General features: G+C 39.2%; 1 protein-coding gene and 1 pseudogene across 1 annotated transcript in view; both read right to left on the bottom strand.

The window, feature by feature from the left end:
• Positions 1 to 26676, bottom strand: part of DNAH8 (dynein, axonemal, heavy chain 8) — a 324670-nt gene that overhangs the window by 107826 nt on the left and 190168 nt on the right. The window contains exons 62-73 of the mRNA XM_010848693.1: positions 23694 to 23847; positions 21611 to 21775; positions 19722 to 19948; positions 17031 to 17149; positions 15029 to 15132; positions 13828 to 14004; positions 11915 to 12082; positions 10608 to 10823; positions 6717 to 6854; positions 4971 to 5098; positions 4038 to 4209; positions 2252 to 2407 (exon numbers count right to left, since the gene is read on the bottom strand). Of these exons, the coding sequence (XP_010846995.1) occupies positions 2252 to 2407; positions 4038 to 4209; positions 4971 to 5098; positions 6717 to 6854; positions 10608 to 10823; positions 11915 to 12082; positions 13828 to 14004; positions 15029 to 15132; positions 17031 to 17149; positions 19722 to 19948; positions 21611 to 21775; positions 23694 to 23847 (1924 nt within the window). The remainder of the gene's footprint in view (positions 1 to 2251; positions 2408 to 4037; positions 4210 to 4970; positions 5099 to 6716; positions 6855 to 10607; positions 10824 to 11914; positions 12083 to 13827; positions 14005 to 15028; positions 15133 to 17030; positions 17150 to 19721; positions 19949 to 21610; positions 21776 to 23693; positions 23848 to 26676) is intronic.
• On the bottom strand, positions 5819 to 6292 carry LOC104994982 (annotated as a pseudogene).

Raw genomic sequence — 26676 nt, 5'->3', positions numbered from 1 at the left:
CAGCCAGGGGAGGCAAGAGGAGTGAGGAACGGAATAAGGAACAAGTTACAGCTGAGCTGGATCCAGGGGGCTGAGTTCAGGAGGAGGAAGACTGGTACACACCACTCATGCACTTCTGTGTATACAGCTCCTCAGAAGCTACTTTCCCATCAACCCCACTTTCCTTAACTCTTCCCCTCCACTTATACTCTCTGATCTTTGCGAGGATTTTCCTGAGTTTTCTAAGTCAACATAGATTGAAGTCTTAATTAGGTGGGAGAATCTTGGGGGGTGCTCCAGAGTAATAGGCAATGTCCCCGTGCCTGCAGTCTTGATCTCAGAAGGAAATCTTTCACTGTTTCACCACTAAATGTGGTGTTTCTTGTAGGCTTTTTGTAAATACTCTTTATCTGATTAAGGAAGGGCCCTCTTAATCTTGGGTTTCCCTGGGGCTCAGATGATAAAGAATCTGCCTGCAACGCAAGAGACCCAGGTTTGATCCCTGGGTTGGGAAGATCCCCTGGAGAAGGGAATGGCTACCCACTCCAGTATTCTGGCCTGGAGAATTCCATGAACAGAGGAGCCTGGGGGGGCTCCTGTCCATGGGGTCACAAAAAGTTGGAGACGACTGAGCCACTAACTCTTTCTCCTAATCTCAGTTTGCTGGAAGTTTTGATTTTACCAACTTACTTTTTCTGCATTTATCAAGATGACCACATGATTTTTCTGGGTTTTTTTTTTTTCCTGTAATGATTACACACTTTAATTCAATAAATGCTGAAAACATATAGATGGCATAAAACCATAAATCTAACAAGAAGTTTATGGAGTTGTTGCTGTTGTTCAGTTGCCCAGTCATATCCAACTTTCCGTGACCCCATGGACTGCAGCACGCCAGGCCTCCCTGGCCCTCACCATCTCTGGGAATTTGCCCAAGTTTATAGTATAGGTGAAAGTCATGTCCGACTCTTTGCAACCCCATGGACTGTAGTCCAGGGAATTCTCCAGGTCAGAATACTGGAGGGGGTAGTTTTTCCCTTCTCCAGGGGATCTTCTCAACCCAGGGATTGAATGCAGGTCTTCTGCATTGCAGGTGGATTCTTTACCAGCTGAGCCACCAGGGAAACCCCAAAATACTGGAGTGGGTAGCTTATCCCTTTCTCCAGAGGGTCTTTCCAATCCAGGAATCAAACTGGGGTCTCCTGCTTTGCAGGTGGATTCTTTAGTTGAGCTACCAGAGAAGCCCAGTAAAAAAAAATAAAAGTCAAAAAAAAGAAAAAAGACAAATGTGCAAAGAACAGTAATTTAAGGCATACTTCTAGTCCACAGAAGAAATACAAGGTGTGTGAGGAATCAGGACAGGCTGTATGAAGCTGTGGATTCAGGCAAGTCTGGTGAAAGGTAGTTTTGGATGTGGACTCTAAATAATGCTCAAGACTTTCATCTTGGATATAAGTGGGCAATTGGGTGGAGGAAACATTCTGGTTAGTATAATAGACAGACTACAAGCAAAACTTTGGGTCCATAAGGCTTGGAACTCGGAACAATGTCGAGGAAACAGTGAATAATCCATATTGTAACACAGAATTGAAGTATCAATGTCACAGGATCCTCAGAGGAGCCAGGAATGTTGAAATCCTGCCCGTGTCTACGTCTGCCTTAAGATTAACACCTTGGTAGACTAACGGCAATGCTGAACTCCAGAGTATGAGCAAGTACCTAAGTTAGGCTGGAGCAAGTGGCTTTCATCTGAGGAATCACAAGTCCTGTGCTTGCCATTTTCCTGTAAGCACAATCTCAGGGCCCAGAATAAAAGCCTCATCCAACATGAGCAAAAGCAATACAGCCAGGGAAATGGACACAGAGAAGGAAAGTGAGGTCAAGAGAGATCACAAAAGAGAGAAAATGATCAGGACCAGGACTTCCCTGGTGGTCCAGTGGCCAAGACTCCCTGCTCCCAAGGCAGGAGGCCTGGGCTCGATTCCTGTTCAGGGAACTAGATCTCACATGATACAACCAAGAGTTCATATACTGCAACTAAAAAGATCTCTTGTGCCACAACTAATACCCAGGGCAGTTAAATAAATAAATAAATAAATATGTTTAAAAAGCAAATATCAGAGCCTTTGCCCCAAATCACTGTCACAAAACTCAAAGGTGTGAATTAGCAAAAACTATCATAGAGATGACAATTTAATGACAGATTCAACTGAAATTGTGGGAAAACGTCTTGATTTCTAGATTACTTTCCCACCCACCAAACGGTCCATACCTGCAAGTCGTTTTCTTTTTCCTTTGATTTAATCCACGTTTTGCCTTGAGTTTGTGGGTCTATGAGGAGTGGGTATCTGGTGGCCTTTGTCACAATGATGCCATTCTGAATTGAGAGGTCATCTCCTGGTAAGCCTTGCAGCCCCCACTCACCAATCTGCATAACAGGAAATGGATGTGGCCAGGCAAAGGAAGACGAAAAGGCTTTTGTTAGTAATTAATGCCACAAATAATTTAAAATTTAGACGTTTTTTTTTTTAGATTAGGACTATGCAACATTCTCGTAAAAAAACTCAAAGTTACAAATGTGAACCAAATAACACTAAGTTAAACAAATTTATCATCTAATAAATCCTTTCCCTAGTAGGAAACCCGAGACTGGGTGGGATCTAGATGGGCTGGAGTTAGCAGAGACAATGAATATTCTGAGAAGTCAGAGTAGGCAAGCCCTAAGGGTTCTGCCTCTGAAATTTCCCCTTCCTGCCCTCTTGTTCTGCTCACATGGGGGAAGGGGCACTGCACAGCTGGAGGCAGAGAAATTAGGGGACAAGAAATATCACATTGGCAGGAACTCATCAATGACAGTTTTCTAAATATTCCTTTCAAAATCAAGAAGGCGCTATGCTCAGTCACTCCGTCATGTCCAACTCTTTGTGACCCCATGAACTGTAGCCTGCCAGGCTCCTCTGTCCATGGGATTTTCCATGCAAACATACTGGAGTTGGTTGCCACTTCCTACTCCAGGGGATATTCCTGACCCAGGGACAGGACCTGCAACTTCTGCATTGGCAGGTGGACTCTTGACCACTGTGCCACCTGGGAAGCCTGAGCCCACATGGTCAATGAAATCACCCAAGATGCAGAGAAGCCTCCACCTTCGTTCAATTATCTTAGCTCCTCTGAAGGCCATAATCAGTGTGCTTCCAATACATTATCTAGTACCTGTGGGGACCAGCTGAACACTGTTTGAATTGGAAAAGATAATTTTTTGACTTTTAAATAGAGATAACTGGAAATTAATAGCTTGGCTTCCCCTGGGAAACTGCAATTGGGGAACATATTTACAAATCAAAAATCAGCTCATGAATACAAATTGCCTGGAAAGCATTTAACACTGCAAGAGGTCTGTAAGATATACTGAAAATTAACAATGGCATCAAATTCCTACCAAGAAAGGTTAGTCTAGCAGTGCACGCTATCAGTCAGCGATGCCAGAATGTGCTATTGTATTACACTGTTAGACATTATAAAAAGATGGTTAATAATCAAAAGAAAGTTAATAATACCAATACTTACAGCCTAGCTAATGCCTACATCTTCCTAGAATGTTTGTAAGAGAATGAGATTCAATAAGAGTGGTGTAAATAATGGAGGGTTATATGAAGAGCTCAATATTAGCAAGCCTGTAGCTCAAAAATTATCTTTTCACTCAAAGCAGTGCAATTGAAGATGTGGGTTTGATACCTGGGTTGGAAAGATCCCCAGGAGACAGAAATGGCAACCCCCCTCCAGTATTCTTGCCTGGAGAATCCCATGGACAGAGGAAACTGATGGGCCACAGTCCATGGGGTCACAAAGAGTCGGACCTGACTGAGAGACCAATTTGAAAGCAAGATTTCTTAAAATGCAAAAGAAATTTTGTACCACAAAGAAAAAAAAATTTGTCATGCTTCAGCATTTTGAAAATGATCTTTCCAATTAAATGCAAAAAGAATAAGTCAGGCATACCTTGATTTCTTGTGAATAAAATGAAATTCAACTAATGATATGAGGAAAGTAACACTTACTGTTGGAGGATCTACCAACATTGAAATAAGATTCAGGTTTTCAGTGAAAGGAATCTTCCGTGCTTTCAACTCTATCTCCCATTGCTCTTTCAGCAAATAGTTCCTAAATATCTGATTGAAAGGACCAAGGTAGGACAGGAATCCAGTGCATAGCAGAATATCCCCTACAAGCCTGTTAAGAAACAATAAAGTGAATCACCAACACGTTTTAAGCTCTCCCAGTAAGGAATCTGAAAGGCCATCGGGCAGTTTCGTTACTAGGTGAAGTTCTTCTCTGCTCCCTGCTTAACACTTGGCAACAAGACATGGAGCGGGTAAAGGAGCCAGCCTAAAGGCTCCAAACGGGGTGGGAGTGGCCACATTTCGGGTAAGTCCAGGAGCAAGAAAGAGGCTCCTTCCTGAAGCCTAGAGTCCTGAAGCTTGACTTCCAGATGAGGAAGAAGCAAGTCCTAGTCCTGTTCATAGTCAGCCTTGATTAAACCACTATTTCTCTGTCATCCTCTTTCTTTTTCCTTTTGCCATTCTCCTACTCCCCTCTCATTCCCTCTCTTTCAGTTTTCAGAAGACACCAGCCCAAGATGCCCTTCCATTGAGAACAAATTGTCAGTCTACACTTTCAAAATCCTTGAGGTGAAAGGTGTAGAACTGGAACCAGTATCTAGATTGTTCTGGCAAATTCAGATGATATCAGAAGCACCCCCACACAAATAGTGAGTTAAAAAATGTTTCACCAAGTTTTCTACTCTCCGTTTTAGAGTGTGGGACTCAAGCTCTAAGCACTTTCTTAGATGGTGGGATCCCGGCATGCGGACATGGAAACGGAGGAGAAAAGCACTTCAGGGAATCCGACTTTATCTCCCCATGTCACAAGAGGTGGCCTTTGGGCTGATGACTAAGAAGGAGAGCAATTATAACAAAGACCAAAGTTGATACCTATTAATCTGAGCTCTGAACTCTTTGCTTTGCTGAGTCCATCGGACTTTTTCTCCACTCAGTCCATCAATGAGGGTGGAAGCTGCCTGCATCTTTTTCCGGCACATGTCGGCATCATTAAGCAAATCCTACATTCATAAAAGGAGACTGTCTCAGAGAACTTTTTAAACTGCTTAATCAAACATCCATTATATTGACATGTAAAAATACCTGGAGGAATTTCTCATTGTGCAAAATAAATATAATCTAAAAATACAGTCAGTAAAATTTTACATATTAAATTTTTATAATTCATTCATAATACAGTTATTTTACCTTACAAAATTTCAAAAGGAGCCATTTTGAAAGGGAGAATCCAAATTACATAGCTTAAATAGGATTTCTATTAAGTATTTTCAAAACAATAAATATACCTTTTAAAGTCCTGGATTTAATAATGACTCTGAGTTCTTTGCAGTTTATAAAGGATTTTTTCTTTTTCTACAGAAAAAATCTACACAACAGTAGTATGCTGCAGCCAGCTTGTATCAGCTCAAAGGAGTCAACTGTTAACATTTTTCAGAAAATTTGTGAGCTGGCATTAAACACAGCCACTGTGAAAAACTAAATTATATAAACTTACAATTAAGCCCATTATATTAAAGGTAATGAATCATCAAAATTCATCAACTCCTAATTGTCGACTATATATTTGTATTATCTATACTCCTGGGTGAAGTTCACCGCCTCTGCATGGTGGCAATAGGCTATAATGGCACGCTCATCTTCTCTCTCAACTGCCTCATAGATAGCTTAGAACCGACAGTGGAGGAGGTACCTAGACCACAGAAATAAGCAAACACTGCAAATCAAGGCTTTCTTCTCCCCTTGGCCCGCACCCCCACAAGCTGATCCTTTCCTGCAGGTGCTGTCGGAGAGGATGGGGTGATATCCTCAATCCGCCCACTTTTGATCCCTGAGTGGGTGAGGGCTCTAAGCGCTGACTGGGCCCCTGGTCCAGGAGTCTTGGTCCTATTTCTTCCTGTGGCCCGGAGTTTGATGTGGAGGGCAATGATGCCCAGCTCCTTGCATCTCTGGGCTACATCCTGGGCAGGCAACATGGCAGCTTATGGTGAGGACTCATCTCGGTCAGCCTTCACCTTCATCCCACCAATTACATGGCAGATGGTTTCCTTGCCAGAAAGATCAGTGTCATGGATAAAAGTGTTGTTGAGGGATGCAAAGATGTGGCACACACCAAATATGTTTTCTCCTTCAGCCACTTGCGGGCCAAAGCTGATGACCTGTTCTTCCTTCTTTTCTTTTCCTTTGCGAGGTGCCATTTCTGCTCCTCTTCTCCAGACTCCGCCACCAGAAAAAGAGCCAAGCTGATTGTTGAACGTTTACCAGATCACCACTGCTACAACCTATACCATGAGGTCATGTTAGGATCTCCATTTGACAGTAAAGTTGGTAAGTCACTCACTTTCACTGCACAATTCATAAGTGTCTGATATAGATCTCAAACCCAGTGTCCTGACTCCAAAGTCAGTACTCCTGTGTATCACATCACAGCAAACAGTTATTAAAAACAGAAAAAAGAATGTAGAGTGTTGAAGGTCCAAAAAAAGTAGACATGGCCAGTGAGAAAGGGCACTCAGGTCAGTATTTTTTCGTTGTAAACATATGCCTGATCCCTAAATACAACACATACTTGGGTAGCATTTCAGTGTGTCATATTAGTAACTTCTGTATATTTGATCTCACCATTTTTTCATTCATTGCTGCATCAAATTTGGCTTGCACTTTATCCAACTCAGCTTGTTTCTCATCCAGCAGTGCCTGGGCCTTGCCCAGTTCAGCATTGGCGACTGCTAAGCGGCCCTCCTGCTTGGCCAGGTTAGCCTTAAAAGGAAGAAGAGGTGATCGGTGTAGAGGTGTATTAATGCTATGAAACTTTCATGCTTGTAATTGGTAAATAATAACACAAGTTACGACATCATTTTTGGCCTATTTGGAAGTTGTTTATTTCATTGTCTTCAGCTGGGGAAGCAGAGAAATGTCATTGAAGTTCCTTTTAATTATTAATGTTCAATATGGAAAACACAGAAATGTATGGGAAGGAGAAAATTAATCACTCGTGATTTTACACAGAAAAGAATTTATGAGTATTGTGTTAACAAATGGACAACTACCATTTTGGTATTTTTTTCACTTAGAGTAGTATAATCATTTCCTTACGTCATTAAACACTTTCCTTATGAACATCAGTTACATGGCTGCGTGATGTCCCACAATTTGGATATATTGTAATTTCCTTAACTTCTGTGTACTTATATACATTTCTTCCCCCCCACCCTCATTTTAAACTGTTATAAGAACTGAACTGAAATACTATTAAGTATGCAAACGTTTAGTATTGTTTTGGGGGTAAGAATTTTTGAACTGAAATGGCTGTAATGAAAAACAGTAGCTTTTCATCTTTCTCTCAGTCCTACAGCATGATAATTACTTGTTTCTTATAAATTTCAAGTAATTAATCAGTAAAGTAATATAGCTCTAGAGCTTTCTGGGGTAGAAGTTCCTTGATAACTTTCTCATTTTCTTTCTCAATATTTGTGGTTTTGAAATTAGCTCTTTTTCTCGGGAAATTTTCATTTCACTTAGATTTTCTACTGTATTTACAAATAACTATAAAATTTGCCTCTATTTAAATCTACAATCTGTAATTATATGGGTTTACGTATTATAGGCATTTATTTTTGTGTATTTTCTTGCTGATTAGTTTTTGTATTTATTTATTTACTTATTTGGTAGCATTGGGTCTTAGTTGTGGCACGTGGGCTTACGTGCCACGCAGCAAGTGGGATCTTAGTTGCCTGACGAGGGGTAGAATGCACATCCCCTGCATTGGAAGGCAGATTCTTAACTACTGGACTGCCAGAGAAGTCCCTGATTAGTTTTTCATACATATCATATATATAGCTGTTGTTCAGTTGCTAACTCATGTCTGACTCTTTGCAACCCTGAGGACTGCAGCATGCCAGGTTTCCCTACCCTTCGCTATCTCCCAGAGCTTGCTCAAACTCATGTCCATTGAGTCAGTAATGCCGTCCAACCATTTCGTCCTCTGTCATCCCCTTCTCCTCCGGCCTTGAATCTTTCCCAGCATCAGGATCTTTTCCAGTGAGTTGGCTCTTATATGTATGTGTATATTGCAAAGCACGAATTCTTTAATTTTGCTACTTTTTTCTGATTTTTAACATTATTTTTATTAACTCTTTCTACTTTTACTAACCTCTGTGTGTGTGTGTGTTTGTGAACACTTATATATATATATCCTATTGTTTAGTTCTTTGGTTCACTTAAGGGTTAAGATAGCATTTTGGCCACCTCACAAAGTTTGACAGAAAACAACAAAAATCTGTAAAGCAATTATCCTTCAATAAAAAATAAATAAATTTTAAAACCTTTCATAACTAGATTTTTGTCATCATTTTCTAAACAGAATTGACTCGCTTTTTTTTAAAGTGTTCTAATTTTATTGCTTATAGTCAGAGAAGGAGGTTTCAGCAATTTTTGTTTTTGGGGATTGAATCAAAGTTTTCTTTTGGGACTGAATATCATCAATTTTTGTAAATATTTCTTGGACACTAGAAATAATTTCATATACTTCGTTCATATTGAAGACAGTCCAATGTAGCTATTCAAGCTTAAAAATAACATATTATAAAATCTCTATATAATTACTAATTTATGCCTACTCAGGACTGGCTACATAAAAGCGTGAAACGAAACTGTAGAGCTCCTTGTTTAAAAATTATTAAGGACTTTAAGAGGGTGATAGCAGAGCATTAAGCCAAGTATGGTCCCTTCTAAAGTTGGCCTTCTGCCTACCAGACCTGTCATGGATTGATAGTATATGCCATAGTCTCAAATTATAGGAATTTAAAAAAAAACTCCACATAAAATATTGATGGATTTTGTCTTATGTAATTTGATGTTATTTTTATTTCATAAAGCATTATTACAATTAATTCTCACTGTGAATCATAATTTTTACCCATAAAAATAACTGCTCTTATAAGTGCTTTTTTTTCCTTGAATTCTACATTTACAGTAATATTTCTTTCTTGGTATCTGTTGGTTTGAGTGTATTTGCTATATTTGTTCATCATTTCTCTCGTTAAAACTTTCCTATTTTTAATTTTTTTTCTATTTTTCTTCAAGTTACCTCTGTGCACAATTTAAAGAGTCAGCCATTTGTATAAGGCTTATTATGAAAACAGTAACCCCCTGCCCACTTGCTCACCACTTTCAATTCCACAGAGCAACCACTTCCAACTCTTCTAGTTTTATGGGATGGGCTGGGGCCGGGAAGTGGGGGATATTATGTGTCTGGCTGGTATATTTTGTTAATCTTTCGAACTCCTGAAAATGTATTTTTGTTCTCTCAGACATAAAGGACAATCTGGCCCAGTATAGATGGTATATGTGTGAGAGAGAGTGAGATAGAATGTGTTTATCCCTTAACACTTAAATTGCATCCCTAAGAATATCTTTTGGGGACTTCCCTGGTGGCCTAGTAGTTAAGACTTTGACTTCCAATGCAGGGGGCGTGGGTTTGATCCCAGGTCAGGGAGCAAGAATTCCACATGGCTTGGGGCTGAAAAACCAAGACAGAAAACAGAAACCATTCTGTAACAAATTCAATAAAGACTATAAAAATGGTCCACATAAAAAAAAAAAAAGAATGTCTTTTTGTTCCCTCATATATTGAGGATAAGGAAATGGCAACCCACTCCAGTACTCTTGCCTGGAGAATTCCACGGACAGAGGAGCCTGGCGGGCTGCAGTACACGGGGCCACAAAGAGTCGGACACGACTGAGCGACTATCACTCACCTGCTCACACCGAGGGCAGTTTGGTTAGTCACTGAATTCTTAGAGGCCAGTAATTTCCCCTGCATATGTTTTGCTGTTACTTTCTAGTATTTAGGGTTGCGGCAAGACTGTGACGTCCTGATTTCTCTTCTTTTGTGAGCCATCTTTTACATTTTGTTTCTTAAGTGCCTATAAGCTTTTCTTCCTGTCTTTGAAATTTAAAACATTTCTAGGTGTTGATCTTAATTTTCATAAATTTTGTTTGGAATATAGTAATCAAATTCAATCTCCAAACCTAATCACCAAACTTAAAGATATGGCCAATTTTCTTTCATGATAGCTCAGTCATGTTCGACTCTTTGCAACCCCATAGACTGTAGTCCATGGAATTCTCTAGGCCAGAATACTGGAGTGGGTAGCCTTTCCCTTCTCAGCAGATCTTCCCGACCCAGGAATAGAACTGGGGTCTCCTGAATTGCAGGTGGATCCCCTACCAGCTGAGCTACCAGGGAAGCCCCAATTATTATTCCCAATAAACTCATGCCTTGTGTAAGTCAACAAGTTGGTTTTTTTCTTGTCTGTGATGCCAAGAAGCATGCAACAGTTATAAAAAGAATGAGAAACTGTGACCGGGCATACAGAGAAAAAGAAAAATCTGGTAATGGAGAAACCTACCTTTATTAGTCTAAATTATGCTTTGCTTTTTAACGGCAGTGATACTGATGACTGATTTTATTAAACACTGATTTGCTGGGAGAAGGAGGGAAATTTTTACCTTCAGAGGCAACACTTCTCTGTTGACACCATAAAATGTTGCCATAGCAAGTGTCCAAGACAGCAGACCAGCCACATTCCCACAGACCTTTTTGGCACTTTCAAAAGTGTAATCATCCATGTTAAAATATGGCTGTAGTAACTCAACAGTCTCTTCATTTATTGTGTCCTTGGGGAACTGCTGAAGACTCCACAGGAATCCTGTTGCACTCATCAACTGAAAAATAGTATTACAGCCTGTAAGCTCTGGGAAAAAATATGTACTTTCTTTCTAAGTTAGCATGTACTTCTAAATTGAATTTTTTTCAAAGAAGTAATAATTGATTTGCTCTAAACATACAAATCAAGACTATGGCAGTAGTCAACCTAAAGCCGTAAATTGCAAGCTGTCTTCCTGTTTCCATGGAGAAGAGCAAAGAAGAAAAACAACGTAAGTTTCCCACCTAGTGAGTGCGTCTAAATGCCACCAACCACACAAGCCCCTTTTTATAGACGGAGTTGGGTTGACATCAACATTGTGCCAATACTTCCTTCACTGAGTAATATGCATTTAAGTGCATATTATATATTGTTTTTAAATTGTACTATAGTTGCTTTACAATGTTGTGTTAGTTTCTGCTGTAAGCAAACTGAATCAGCCACGCATACACAACACCCTCTTCCTTGGATTTCTTCCCATTTAGGTTATCACAGATCACTGAATAGAGTTCCCTGTGCCATACAATAGGTTCTCACTAGTTATCTATTTTATACATGTATTATTTTTGTGTGTGTGCGGGGGGACAATAATATTCTATGGTCCAGATGTACCACTGTTTATTTAACTACTCACATACTGAAAGGCATCTTGGTTGCATCCATGTTTTGGAAATTATGAATAAAGCTGCTATAAAAACCCCTGTGAGCAGGCTTTTGTGTGGGTATAAGTTTTCAGCTCATTTGGGTAAATACTGAGGAGCATGATTGCTGAATTGAATGGTAAGAGTATATTTACTTTTGTACCATGGCTTCTTTTTCAACATCTTTATTTAGGTATAATTTACAATAAAATTTCCCCTTTAAAAAAAAAAAAGACTGTGCCAATACTAGGTATGGGTTCTGGACAGATTTTTATAAAAAGAGGGCATTCAGCTTTAAAATCTTACATTTTAAAGAGGCATTACATTTTGAGAGATGCAATTTAAGATAAATTCTTCAGTATACAATGATCAATTATTTGTCTGCCATTGTGTCTGGTCTGTATTGAGTGTCCTGGGATGCAGACACCTAATACACCTCAAAGGACTTATAGAGATAGATTTTACTTACTTTTAATGACTCGCCCCATGATGGCTTGCAGCAAGGTTTTTCTGGATCCATAGTGACAGGGTCAATTTTCTTTTGAAATAGTAACAGAACACAGTCCATGATTCTCATAATAAGATGAGGGGGCTTTGCAAGTTTCCTGACTGTGGCAATATCATTTGGCTTGATAGTCTGTATTTGGGGTTAGGGATCAGAATATTTTTTGCTGAGTAGTATTCCTAGTCATATGGAACTCTCATACTTTTAAAAACTTAAAATGGAAAATTTTAAAACATATTTTCTTCCCAATTCCTGACATTTACATCAAGGGTCTGCATTCCAAGATTCTTACATAATGGATCTTTCATGGTTAAGTTAGGATTTCTGTTTCTTTGTTTGCATTTCCCCCAAAAGTTATCAAAGAATTGGTTTAGAATATCACTACCATTCATTGGCCATCACCCCAGACCTCCATTAGCAACAACTGTCATTAATGTTTACCATTTAGATAATTTCATCTTCAAAGCATAGAGTCTATATTACATATGAGTATTAAAAAAGGGGCACGGCCCTGAATATCAGAAACCTCACCTTCAGTTTTCATTTTGAAGGTTGCCCTGTCTATGGAAGGGAGAGAATTCGAAGGAGACAAGTAAAGTTATTGTACCATATGACTCATAAAAATATTTTTGGAAGTTTCTATCTGTGAGCTGAGTTAGAAATAGGACATCTCCTGACATTCAAGTCAAGAAGGACTGGGACATCATATGATCCATAGAAACTCCTAAGACCCATTTGACTCAGTGATCACTCTCTCATGTGTTATCATAGGACCCACAAAAGAAGGGAGGGTGGAAAGTGTGTCCAGGTCATTGTTACAATTTTATTAAATGATGATCCTAAATCTATTAATGCATTTAACAATCACAGACATTCTCCCATATAAAATAAGAGCAAAACCAAAATATCCCTGTCCTCAGAATCTTTCAAAGAGAGAGAAACACAATTACCCTATGATTATCTGACACGACAGAAGTCTAGGAGTGACAGGAAAACAAAGGAGGTTCAGGACTTTCTGGAAGGGGTGAAATCTGAGCTTGGTCCTGCAGACTGACTCTTACTAGTCATGAAAGTTAGGAAAAGTAGAAAGTGTTCCTGGCAGATAGAGACCCATTTAAAAGTAACAGACCATAATTACTGCAGAAGCATTTAGGTGTTTCTGTATGGCTGGATCATGCTGTGTGTAGGGACAAAATAAGGTAAAATTGAAGGGGCAGACAGGAGCCAGGTATCACAGCAGTAGCACGAATACTTATTGAGTTCCTTCCATGTACCCAGTGAACTATTCATTACTTTTTAATGCATACATTGATTCTTCAAAGATCAAGAAAGAATTAGAATCTTGACAGAGATCCAAGAGAGTTAAGTAAACTTTACTTGAGACTATCTACCGTATGGTCATGAGAGGCAAATGGAGATCTGCTTGCCTCTGAAGCTGTCCCTTCTTGCTTCACAGTCCTGGATACCCATCTTGGGACTTTAAATTAGAGAAATGGGAACCGTAAGAGGATTTTTAAAAAATGTTAAAGAGTGCATGACATAACCTAGTCAGGATGCTGAAGGAACTGAGAAGGCTGTCTGTATAATCTGAATCCCTTAGGATACAGTTTAAGCCAATAATCACACTAAGCATTATTCCTCAGTTCTCATGGAAAGATGCTTTGTGGGAAGAAAGTAAGTTATGGGAAGTAAAGACTTAAAAAAATAAACTTAGGAAATGTAATCAGCAGAAATATTTGCTTCAAGACTCAGAGATCACAATCACATTAAGAATTCAATTCAGTTTTCTGATTAGAAATCCCATAACTAAATTTTATGTAATGACACGTGGTGCCAGCTAGGACCTGTGTTGGGAGGGATAACAATGCACTGCTCACATTCAGGGCTGCTTCTGCTTCTTCCAGTGCAGGTCTAGCTGCCTCGAGCTTGGTCTCAGCTATTACTTTTTCACTATCGATTTCATCCACTATTTTTTGGGCTTTGTCTTTTACTTCCTGCACTTCATTTTTCACTTTGGCTGAAGCCTGAGCACTTACTGTGACTTCTGCTAATACCTGTTAAAGAAAGAAAACATGAGGATCAATAGAAATCTTTTCAGCATAATTTACAGATTTGAGTATATAATATAAAATAAGAATGAGAGAAAATTCATCCCCCATTTAAGCTGTCTATATTTTAAGATGTATTAAAGTAACTCCTCTGAGTAGCTTTGTAATCTTTGTTTCCTAAGCTTCTCTCGGTCATGAACTGTATTAATAAATATTTTAAACTTTCAGAAAAATGATATTTATACTCTATGTTATTTCTAGAAAATTAAAACTATTCAAAGTCAGTGCCATGGAATAAGGTCAGAAACCATATGAAGCCTCATGTAATAACAAAAAAAATAGCTAATGTTTGTTGACTGCCTACCATATATCAGGATGCTAAGGGTCTACCTTATGTCATATGCTAAGTGCCTCTCCTATGCTCTAATATTTCAATAACTGGCTAAAGGTAGAGACTTAAGCATCTATTCTTAACTGACTCTGTGAGTGCAAGGTGAAAGCAGCCTGAGCCTGGGGGAGAAGCAGTAGGTAGAGAAGTAACACATATATATCCCTATCACCTTGGGAGGAGCATCTTTTAAAAAAGACTCAATCAACTCTTCTTTTTATTCTTTTCCTTCCTTAAAACAAACTTCAGATCAAACTTGGGCTACCCCAGAAACCTAGAGTCTGCAGAGACCTTAAAGAGAAGATCTAATATAATTTATTGTCAAGCAGAAATTTCCTATACAGATGACAGAAAACGAGAGAGAACCAGAGAAGGAAAAAACAGTCTTAGACCAAGTAGAGGATATAATAGTTTAGGTATGTTTTGGTATAAATTAAACAAAAATATCTAACGGTCTTTGTAAATGTTGCTATTGTTGTTTAGTTGCTAAGTCGTATCCGACTCTTTTGTGACCCCATGTGGGCTGTATTTTACTGGAAATAACCTGTGGGTTTATATTCTGTTTACTTTTTAATAACATTTTAAACAATGCTTTTTTTTAAATGTGGGAAGATATGCTTCACAGTGTAAATGCCAACTCACTTCATCTGCTTTTACGGAAGCCACTGCCAACTCCTTCTCCTTTACTGCAAGATCCTGAGAGAGTTTTGCCACAGATTCACTTGCCTCCATCAGCTTGTCAAGACCTTTACAAACACACACATAGACACTTTCACTGAATATATGATTATCCCCTCATCAAATACTTATTCAATATTTACTACTTATAAAGAACCATGTGCTGCGTGCATGCTGTCTCATCAGTCATGTCCAGCTCTTTGCAACCCCATGGACTGTAGCCCACCAGGTTTCTCTGTTCATGGGATTTTCCAGGCAAGAATACTGGAGTGGGTTGCCGTGCCTTCCTCCAGGGGATCTTCCTGACCCAGGGATTGAACCCATATCTCTTATGTCTCTCGCACTGGCAGGCAAGTCCTTTACCACCTGGGATGCCATTAGGGCCATCTGGGAAGCCCTAAGGCACCATAATGTACACCATAACAAACACAAAATAATTATGGACAAGATGTCTTAAAATACACATATTTTAGAAGCAATAATACTGACCATATTTCTAACAGTTTCGGTTCAGCAGGAAATGAAGAAAATAGGTCTGAATGAAGAATATCATCTAGTTACATTTAAGGGAAAGTCATATTGCTATAACAAGTAAAATGAATTTAGCCAGGAAACTTATTTGACAAATGTATGCTCTCCTTGGCTTTGCAAACAGTTTGTAACTATCATTTTTTGCCTTTGGATCACACTGCAACTGAGACGGCAAATGAGACATAATATATTAACATTTTTTGTGGTTCTCTCCTATAACAGTGAAAATAACTGCTAAAACTTCTGCAACTGTTTCTGAGACTCTCAGTGCTCTAGACAAAAATAACTGGTTAACTGAAAATCTCACTAGTCGCTAGATAGAGGTGTGTTGGTAAACATTTAGATTCTGGGTCTGGAGTGAGGGCATTCATTTGGATGGTTCCAGTGTCCGCCATGTAGATAATCCCACCTTGCCTGGTTCTCAGCAACACACCATTATATAATATTTCTGCCACATAGATAGAATAGAAATAATAATGTTCCCCAAGAACATTAATAATAATAAAGTAAAAATAACTAAGAAGTAATGAGTTTTGAGTATTGATTGTCCTCATTAACATAATTAATTTAATTGTAAGTTTATTAATTTTTAATGAAGGCTGTGGTTATCAACCAGATCATCACATTCCTAATTTAACCATCAGTTCTCATGAGCCAGTGCAGGTAGCTTCAGCACACCACCGATTCTAGAGCATCATATAAAAAAGCTGCGGAAAGCCACGAGAAAGCCAACAGAAGGACGTTTCTCTCACAGGGCACCGATCATCACTGTAGCTTCACAGGCCTTTATGCTTTGTGACCACGTTCTGTGCAGAAGTGAAAATACAGAACTAAGGCATTTCAGGATTATCTGGGCCAAATGCTTTCTGGACATAAAATCTGTTCCCACTTACACTTTTCCTACTTACACTACATATACTGGACACTTAGAAAACCACTGCTCACGTAAAGTCTCTGTTTTCATTTTTTTGCTTTTGTTTCTGTTTTGTTTTTTCCTTTGTTAGAAATCTGAGAAGAAGTAACACGGCAAAGTTTACACAAATTGAGGGAAATGGCAATGAAACCATAAATTGAAACTGTGGTCAGTACCCAGGAGCTGGCTTTTCCCCATCTGTAAGCAGCAGCTCAACAACCATGGTGACTCACTACCCAACAGGATGGACCCAAAGCTGAAAGCGCTGGAAGAAATGGTTTCAGAAGAAAAACAGGCCACCTCTGTTTACATTTTTTCTGCCCAGACGTTCTTGACAGGTCAAAAGACCCATAAAGATATCCCTCAAAATAATCTGCTATCAGCAATATTTCAATATTGATTATAAATCAATATTTCAATATGAAAAATAAGTATTTCATTTTCAAACAACAATGTCCACCAAACAAAATATTGGGATCTCTTTCAGACAAGCCCTAAAAGATCAGATTCTGTTCCACTTACCAATATTCATACGTTCAGCTTGCTCATTAATGTATTTCACCTTTTCAGTGTAAATGTTTTTATAACCATTTATAAATGAAAGGTAAGATTTGGGAGTCACGTGCGCTCTTCGGCGGTATCTGAGAGTAGAACAGAAAAAAAGACCTTCCCGTGAGGCAGCAGGAATACTGTATCTCTAACTGATTCTTTGACTTGACCCTTATCCCCATTCTGGGCTTCTGTTTCCTCTTCTGGAAAACTGAGAAAAGAATCACTGTCCTACACCTCCTAGGATTTTGTGAAGATCAAAAAATAAAACAGCATACGTAAACACACTTTGTAAACTTTAATGTTCTATACAAATATTAGGGATAAGTGGTTGAAATGAATTTGTGCCGAGATCTGTTTTCATTCGCCAGATATTTGCTACACACCTCTTCCCCACTAGAAACCCAGATGAGATGAGTGGGCTTACAATGGTGAAAGCCAATCTCTCCCCTGAATTTCTGGATTATCCTTGAAATCAAGGCACACTTGATTCAAACATCCAAATCACTATGGTTTCAGTACAATAATTATATTTAACAATAGAAACAAGTAAAAGGAAAAAATTTTATACAGGAGAAACTAAAGTCAAAGAAGAGATCTTCACATACTAAAAATTCATATTTTTATATTACAGTATGTTTATTTTATATTAAAATTTTACTTTTGGAGTTCTGAACATTAAAAAGCATTTTAAAGAACTCTGGCATATATGTGACTATTAGTAAAACATTATATAAATATCTTTTACATATCTTTTTTTATGCAGGCCATTTTTAAAGCCTTTTATTGAATTTGTTACAACTCTGCTTCTGTTTTTGGCTGCAAGGCATGTGGGATTTTTATTAGCTACCCGATCAGAGATCGAACCAGCACCTCCTACGTTGGACGGCAAAATCTTAACCACTGGACTCCCAGGGAAATCCCATATTATGCATATATAATGCATTCAGAATAAACTTCTACAATAAGAGGATATTGAAAACTTTGAAAAATACACCAAATTTTCAAAACTAAAGACATGGTTTTTTTGTAGCTGCACAAAAGTAAAAACTTCTCTTCACAAGTTGACAGCAGTAGAGGTGGAGTGCAAGTTAAGCAGAAAGAAAATCTTCCCAACAAAGAGAATTAATATACACAGATTTACCAAGAGAATCTGGGAGATTATCTATAACTATTTAAGAGGATGGTCCATGTACAGTTTTAAGTAAAGAAAACGACACAGGATAAACAAGTTTTTGTGAGATAGGATCCCCTACCCCTTGGAAAATCAATTAAGTGCTACCAAGACTCTCCATCTGGTCCCATTACTTCATGGCAAATAGATGGGGAAACAGTGGAAACAGTGACAGACTTTATTTTCTTGAGCTCCAAAATCACTGCAGATGGTGACTGCAGCCATGAAATTAAAAGATGCTTGCTCCTTGGAAGAAAAGCTATGACCAGCCTAGATAGCATATTAAAAAACAGAGACATTACTTTGATGACAAAGGTCCATCTACTTAAAGCTATGGTTCTTTCAGTAGTCATGTATGGATGTGAGAGTTGGACTATAAAGAAAGCTGAGCGCTGAAGAACTGATGCTTTTGAACTGTGGTGTTGGAGAAAACTCTTGAGAGTCCCTTGGACTGCAAGGAGATCCAACCAGTCAATCTTAAAGGAAATCAGTCCTGAATACTCATTGGAAGGACTGATGCTGAAGTTGAAGCTCTAATACTTTGGCCACCTGATGCAAAGAACTAACTCCTTAGAAAAGACCCTGATGCTGGGAAAGATTGAAGGCAGGAGGAGAAGGGGATGACAGAGGATGAGATGGTTGCATAGCATCACTGACTCAATGGACATGAGTTTGAGTAAGCTCCAGGAGTTGGTGATGGACAGGGAGACCTGGTGTGCATCCATGGGGTCGCAAAGAGTTGGACACAACTGAGCAACTGAACTGAAGACTCTCCATGAAGAAAAATAGGCTTTCTGGGAGGTACTGCACCCCCTGAAGCTCATCCATGAACCCTAAGGAAGAAGTGCTCTGTTATAGAAACCATGTTGGCCCACCTTTATTTATAGCAATCATACCAGTGACTATCACACTTTGGAAAAAACTGCTGTATTCTTGAACTGTCAACACCAGCTTTCACATCATGAACGCCATTTCTGCTTTTAGGGACTGGACTCTTCTACTGTCAATTAAACTTCAGTTTCATAATTATTTGTCATGAAAACACAGACAAGATTAAGTGATGCATATTAATGATCCCTTAGCATAAGGCAATAATGAAGCTTTAGGACAGTGGACTTCTTTAACCAAATAAATAATGAACTTGAATAAGAAACAAATTTTAAAGAGTTTATAATGAATTATTTTAAGTCATTTCCAAAAAATTAATTAAGCAAGTGAAATGAAATAATTCGTTAAGTATCTGTTACTTTGAAGCCCAGAGGGAAAGGGGTAATTAAAAGTATGGACACTAGTTAATTTTAAAATCTCAATTATTTGTCATCATTTTAATACATAATCACTAGAAAATCAAAGGGAGGGAAAAATCTAAGAGCAGCTGGGATTTTGAGCTCAATCACTGTGACGAGTGTGTTACTGGATGTTACATTTTATTCGTCTTTGGAGTGAACCTTGTGTTTCGGTAGCTGTCACGCTCACGCATCATCACTTACCTTTGGAAATAACTTTCACAGCTCTCTGAAACCATGTCGTGAAAGAGGCCCATTGTTTCTACAACTTGTCTTTTGGTGTCGCTAGAGCAGACAATACTATAGCCTGAGACGAAGTAGGAGGCCACGGCGACCAGCGCCTCCCTAGGCCAGCGACTGAACCAGTCCATGGTGCAGCCCGAGATCAAGCCCGGAAATTTCAAAGAGCGGGCACGGAACTTCTCACCAACCTAGCGACAGAAGTGTCAAAAAGCATTATACATTTTAAAAATTATATTTTCAAAAAACACAGAGGGATGATTAGTCAGGCATAGAGACCTTTTTATATTCTGAGCCAATAGCCTGACACAACACATTATTTTAGAAATCTTCTTAGACTGCATGAATATGTAAATGAAGTGTCCAGGTGCAAGGAGGTAATAGTTCCACATTCTCTCCTTTCCTAAGACTCATTCTGCTCAATTCTAGGAGCTCCCATGTAAGAAGACACTGACATCTTCTTTGCCCATGTGCTACAAACACACAACGGAATATTACTCAGTCATAAAAAGGAATGGATTTGAGTCAGTTGTAGTGAAGGAGATGAATCTACAGCCTGTTATACAGAGTGAAGTAAGTCAGAAAGAGAAAAACAAATATTGTATAGTAACACATATATAAGAACCTAGATAAACAGTACTGATGAACCTCTTTACAAGGAAGAAATAGAGATGCAGACATAGAGAACGGACTTGTGGACACAGTGAGAGAAGGGAGAGTAGGACGAATCGAGAAAGTAGCAGTGACATGTATTCACTACCATGTAAAAGAGAGACCACCAGGGGAAGCTGCTGCACAACGCAGGGAGCCCAGCCCGGTGCGCTGTGACGGCCCAGATGGGCGGGACAGGAGGCGGGTGGGAGGCTCAAGAGGGATTCTTAGGCAAGAAAAAAAAACAACTAAATTTGATACTCAAAATTTTAAAGAAAATTTTAAACAATCTGACATTAAAGATCTGTTCCAATAAAGGAAAAATGGATAGAAAAAAAAGGAAACTGACAAAGCACACTTCTACAGAGACAGATGACCAGGACAGTGAAAGGCCTGGAACCAGGGCAAGTGAGATCTGCAGAAGGAATGGGAGGTGTTTGGTCTAAAAAAGAAATGACTTAGGGAGTCTGCAGAAACTTTCTCCAAATATCTGAAGAGCTGAGTAAAGGAGAGGGATTGGATTCACTTTACAGGACAAACGAAATCACAGGTGAAGAGTCAGAGACAAAATTCCACTGTTTGTAAAGAAGACCTTTCTGGCTATTAGACTACCTAAAAATTAAGCAAGATGCCCTGTAAGTTAGTGAGCCACCTCCCCCACCCCCAAGAGCAGAACTGCCCAATAGAATTTTCTGTGATGATGGAAAGGATCTATATGTGTGCTTTCCATAGTAATCCCTAGCCACGTGCAGCTATTGAATATTTGAAATGAAGCTAGTGGGACTGAGAAATTGGATTTTCATTTTTACTTAGTTATAACTGATCAAAAATCAAATGGCCACACATGGCTAATGGTTACAATACTGGATAGCACAGTGAGTGAGAGACATTCAAACCTACATCAGGGACATTCTAGATGGTATGAATACATTGGAGCTAAAGCTAGAAAAGACTATATCACCAAATCCCTTAAAATAAATAATTTCTGTCTCTAGGTAATCAAAGTTGTAGGGTATGCAATAATTGCTAATGAGTACACTCAATTTTCACTCTTTAGTATGATTTTGGTCAGTGGAGATTGGTGGTAGTCAAGAAGTAACAAGTGTTCATTTCTGAGCAAATCATCTCATCAGAGAAGGCGAACTAAGTACATTCAAGGAAGTAACTCCTCCTACGTAGAAATAACTAAAGTAAAAACTCACTGGAGAAAAGCAGAGAACAACGTGCAAGTTCTTCCTTGATCGTGAAATGAAGTACTCATACAGATTATCGAAGGTGGGAGGATGGCGAGGGAGCTCCCTTTTCATGACCGATATCAGCCCTTGGGTGATTTCATCCATCTCGTCCCGTGCAAACAAATTGGAGATCTTTGAGGAATAGGCAAGAAAGGGTTCAGTATTTCGAGAGTTCCCCACAGCCAACGCACTGCCAAAGTCTGGTTTCCCCCCACCCCCACCACTGCATGTCATTTCTTTTCACATTTTTTCCTGCATCTCTACAGTCAAATCCCTAGTTTGCCAGAAATTCCAAGAGCACAACTTTTTATTTAGCAGCTTAATCAGGAGCAAATTAAGTTTCCTTTTGCTCAAATAGCTATTACCAAAAAGCCATCTTGTTTACCATTCCAATCACCACTTAAATGTCCAGTGATGCCTTCGTTCTGATTCACAGTCAGTCTCAACTGTGGTTCCAAAATAGTTAACTAGAGCATGCATCAGTAAGCACCCAGACACGTCACTGTGAAGGGGAGAGTGCACACGCAAGGTGTGCTCGCAGGGCTGGCCTTCGCCTGGCATCTGAGAACTAGGCTTTTGGAAGGAAGGCTCCATTACTAATCAATAAGGCTGTTCCACTGTACCTACTATTTATAAAAACATTGGGATATATGGTGAACATCTGCTTTACTTCTGGGAGTCTGGAATTTTGGCAGTTGCGGCTAGGCAGAGAACAACTACATGACCAGCCCCTAAGAAAATCTTGAATTCTGAGTCTCAAATGAGCTTCCTTGAACAGAAAGAGCACCTGTGTTTCTACACTTCACTTCACGTTTCTTCACTTTCACTTCACACCAAAAACACATTCTGTATGGACCCTTTAGTGAGAACATATTAATAGGAAGCATGTATATGGATTTCCCCAGACTCCCCTGATGTGTCTTTTTCTTTACTGATCCAGCTGAAAATCCTTACTGTGCTGCTGCAATAAATCTTAATCATAAGCTCAACTATATGCTGAGTCCTGTGTATCCTTCTAATAAAGTACCAAGCATGTGGGTGGTCAAAGAAGTGATGATAAAAATGGTGTCAGCAGTGGTGACATTGAGTTCAGTTCACTCACTCAGTCATGTCCATGGACTCTTTGCGACCCAATGGACTGCAGCATGCCAGGCCTCCTTGTCCATCACCAACTCCCAGAGTTTACTCAAACTCATGTCCATTGAGTTGGTGATGCCATCCAACCATGTCATCCTCTGTTGTCCCCTTCTCCTCCCGCCTTCAATCTTTTCCAGCATCAGGGTCTTTTCTAATGAGTCAGTTCTTCACATCAGGTGGCCAAAGTATTGGAGCCTCAGCTTCATCATCAGTCCTTCCAATGAACACTCAGGACTGATCTCCTGTAAGATGGCTTGGTTGGATCTCCTTGCAGTCCAAGGGACTCTAAAGAGTCTTCTCCAACACCACAGTTCAAAAGCATCAATTCTTTGGCACTCAGTGGTGACATACACATCTATTTACAGTTAGTGTAACTTTTTCAACAATTCTATACACCTGATATTTAGATAGATAAATGATACATAGATAGATAAACTTTGCTTTTTCCTAAAATAAACTACAGGATTAAGCTAAAGATTTAAGAGACAAATAAGGAACCACACTTAAAATGGAAGAAAGCATATAAAATATCTGGAGGTAAGCAGCATTAATTTCACAGAAACTTCAAAAAATCTATTGAACCTCATGTGTTAATCATTTCTAAAACGAAAAACGTGTGCCAAATGGCTTCCCTTCTTTTTTTAATAATTATTATTTACTTATTTGGCTGTGCCAGGTCTTAGTTGCAGCCATCCGGGATCTTTGCTGCAGCATGCAAACCCTAGTTGCAGCATGTGGTATCTGCTTCCCTGACCAGGGATTGATCCAGGGCGCCCTGTGTTGGGAGCTCAGAGGCTTAGCCACTGGGCCACCAGGGAAGTCCCTAAATACCTCACTTCTGAAAGACTGCTGCTTTCTCTATTCAGATTTACATTTTTAAAATATAACTTCTTTCTCTACTTTGGAGACATACCTCCCCTGAAGATAGCAGGTTGTTGAGATATTCTAGAAATGCCTCATCTTTTATTTCGTTGTCAGTAAAGATAAAAGTGATGCCTTTGCCATCAGCACCAGCAACCTTGTACAAGCCTTTTAAATCATCTGTGAGATTACTCACATTATAAGACCTAAGAAGAGAAGGAGCAGAAAGCTTTAAATGAAAATATAGTCATCATTTATCTCAAAACACAATACAATCCATGATAATTAGAGCGTAATCCACACCTGCTCCGATAGATTCTAAGTTAATAGTGCCTGCTAGAAAACACAGAGCTAAACAGCTGTACATTACCACTCTAAATAAATAGGTTTTATTTAGCTTGAGAACTTAGTGGGGAATTTACCAAAAGTGACTCAGACAGAATAATTGGGAACAAGGAAAAGAACTTTTATTCCCTACAATCCAACAGTCCTCAGCCAACAGATGTTTTTTGCCCAAGTGAATATATATGTAATATTTAAAACTAATCAGATATTTGGATGAGCTTATATTGGTAAGAAGGTATAGATAAATTATAAATAAAAGTAGTGATAAATTACATATAATGGTAATTTTCACATCTCACTGAGCGACTAGATTCAGAGATGCATTATGCAATGTGATATAAATAATAGAAATGTTATAATTATGTGGTCACAGATTCTGAAAAGAGATGAGCCTGGTCTCTGTTTTTCTCGTTTACCCTGTTTCCTACTAAACGCATGTGCTACCAGAAGTGATATGATGTGTAAAAGCAAAGCAGACGTTTTCCTAAGTGTGGCATGTAAATCCTCGTGGGTAGATGCCAATGAAAGGGATTATAAAGAAGTCCTTATTTGAAGGAGGTTTCACAGTGCAAGTAATAGGGAGTTCTGTGTAATTCATAGGGTCTAATGGAAAGACTACTGACATTAAATTCAGGAAGACCAGAGTTCAAATCCCTGCCCTGAAGTTTTATAAAAGTTCCTTCATGTTTTACAGCTTGTTTCCTCATCTGCAAAATGAAGATAATTACAAATTTGTAAAGGTTGTTATGGGCATTTGAGATGATGTACCTTAACTGCACTTAAACGTATAATAGCTTACTTTTATTTTTTTAACCTTTTTATTTTGTATTGGAGTATAGCCAATTAACAACACCGTGACAGTTTCAGGTGGACAGCAAAGGGACTCACACATACATATACATGTATCCATTCTCCCCCAAACTCCCCTCTCTTCCAGGCTGCCACATAGCATTGAGCAGAGTTCCCTATGCTAGACAGTAGGTCCTTGTTGGTTATCCATTTTAATCATAGCAATGTGTACATATTCATCCCAAACTCCCTAACTATCCCTTCCTCCCATTCTTCCCCCTGGCAACCGTAAGTTCATTCTCTAGTAAGTCTGTGAGTCTGTTTTGTAAATAAGTTCATCTGTATAATTTCTTTTTAGATTCTGCAAATAAGAGATGTCATAGCTTATTTTTAAATTAGGAGAGGAAATGAAGCCCTTCTGGGTGGAATTATAGTTAATCTTGTAGATCTCAGCAAAAGGAATACTATCAAGAAGAGACGATATATCCCCTCAAAATAATTGCCAAGGGGGAGAACTCATTAAAAAGGGAAACGGGTAAGTTGGTTTGCTGAGAAGCAGCTGCACTTGTGAGAGCGACATAGTCCGCATCCTTACTCAGAAGTGCCCGGTGTTAGAGCAACCCTCTCACTGACCACTCAAGGAAGTCACAAAGCCGTTTTGCTCATTTTTTTAAATTAAGCAGACTGTTAGGCATTGCTTTTACAATATATAGACATGGTCACAGCACACCCTCTGTAGGTCCAGATCCCTCTCACTGCTTTCTTTCATAGCTAAGCCTCTTGAGGAGTTTTAAAATTTGTTTATATTTGCTTCTTCGCTTCCTTAAAGCAATGTGGCTTCTGGCCCCATCTGATCCACTCAAAGGTTAGTCACCACTCTTCAGGCTTTAATCTCGTTTTTAGGCTAATTCTCTGCCTTCGGGTTTCTGGAAACCACATCAGATTTCCTCCTCTGCCTGGCCTCTTCTCCTCACTCCCCCTGCATTGTTATACCCACCACTTCTATCTCGAGGAGTATACTCAGACGTGTGCAGGAATATTCGTAACAGCTGTATTTGCAAAACGAAAACCCCGCAAACGTTTATCAACAGTACGATGGACAAGCAAACTGTGGCAATATGTGATAAAATGGGAGGCTCCACAGCAATAAAAAAGAATAAACTACTGCTGCACGCAGCCGCATGGGTGACTCACAAACACCACGCAAGCAACAAAAACGGCATTAAAGAGGAAACCCCATACGATTTGACTGACATAAAGCTGAAAAATAGGCCAAGTAAAGCAATGGGCTTAGAAGTTAGAATATTCTTCCCCTTAGGAGGGTAGTGACTGGGACAAGACCCAAGGTGTACTTCTGGGTGCTAGTGATGTTTTATTTCTTTATCTGTGACCTAACTACATAGGTGTACTTACTTTTTGACACCCATGATTTGTGAACATTTTTTTTTAATGTATATTACCCTGAAATAAAAACATTTACTTGAAAAAGAAATACAATATATTGTTGTAATCTTTTTTATTTTTGTTTATTTGGCTATGCCCAGCAGCATGCAGGATCTCAGTTTCCTGACCAGGGATCAAACTGTTGCCCCCAGCAGTAGAAACATGGAGTCTTAACCACTGAACCTACAGATAAATCCTATTGTAATTTTTTTTTTATTTCGTTTTTTAGTTGGAGGATAATTGCTTTACAATGTTGTGTTGCTTTCTGCCATCAGTTCAGTTCAGTTCAGTTCAGTTGCTCAGTCATGTCCGACTCTTTGCGACCCCATGAATCGCAGCACACCAGGCCTCCCTGTCCATCACCAACTCCCAGAGTTCACTCAAACTCACGTCCATCGAGTCGGTGATGCCATCCAGCCATCTCATCCTCTGTCGTCCCCTTTTCCTCCTGCCCCCAA

The sequence above is a fragment of the Bison bison genome, unplaced genomic scaffold (assembly GCF_000754665.1).
Source record: "Bison bison bison isolate TAMUID 2011002044 unplaced genomic scaffold, Bison_UMD1.0 scf7180017864270, whole genome shotgun sequence".
NCBI lineage: Eukaryota > Metazoa > Chordata > Mammalia > Artiodactyla > Bovidae > Bison > Bison bison.
The sequence above is the reverse complement of the archived record's forward strand: the minus strand, read 5'-3'. Positions and strand labels throughout refer to the sequence as shown.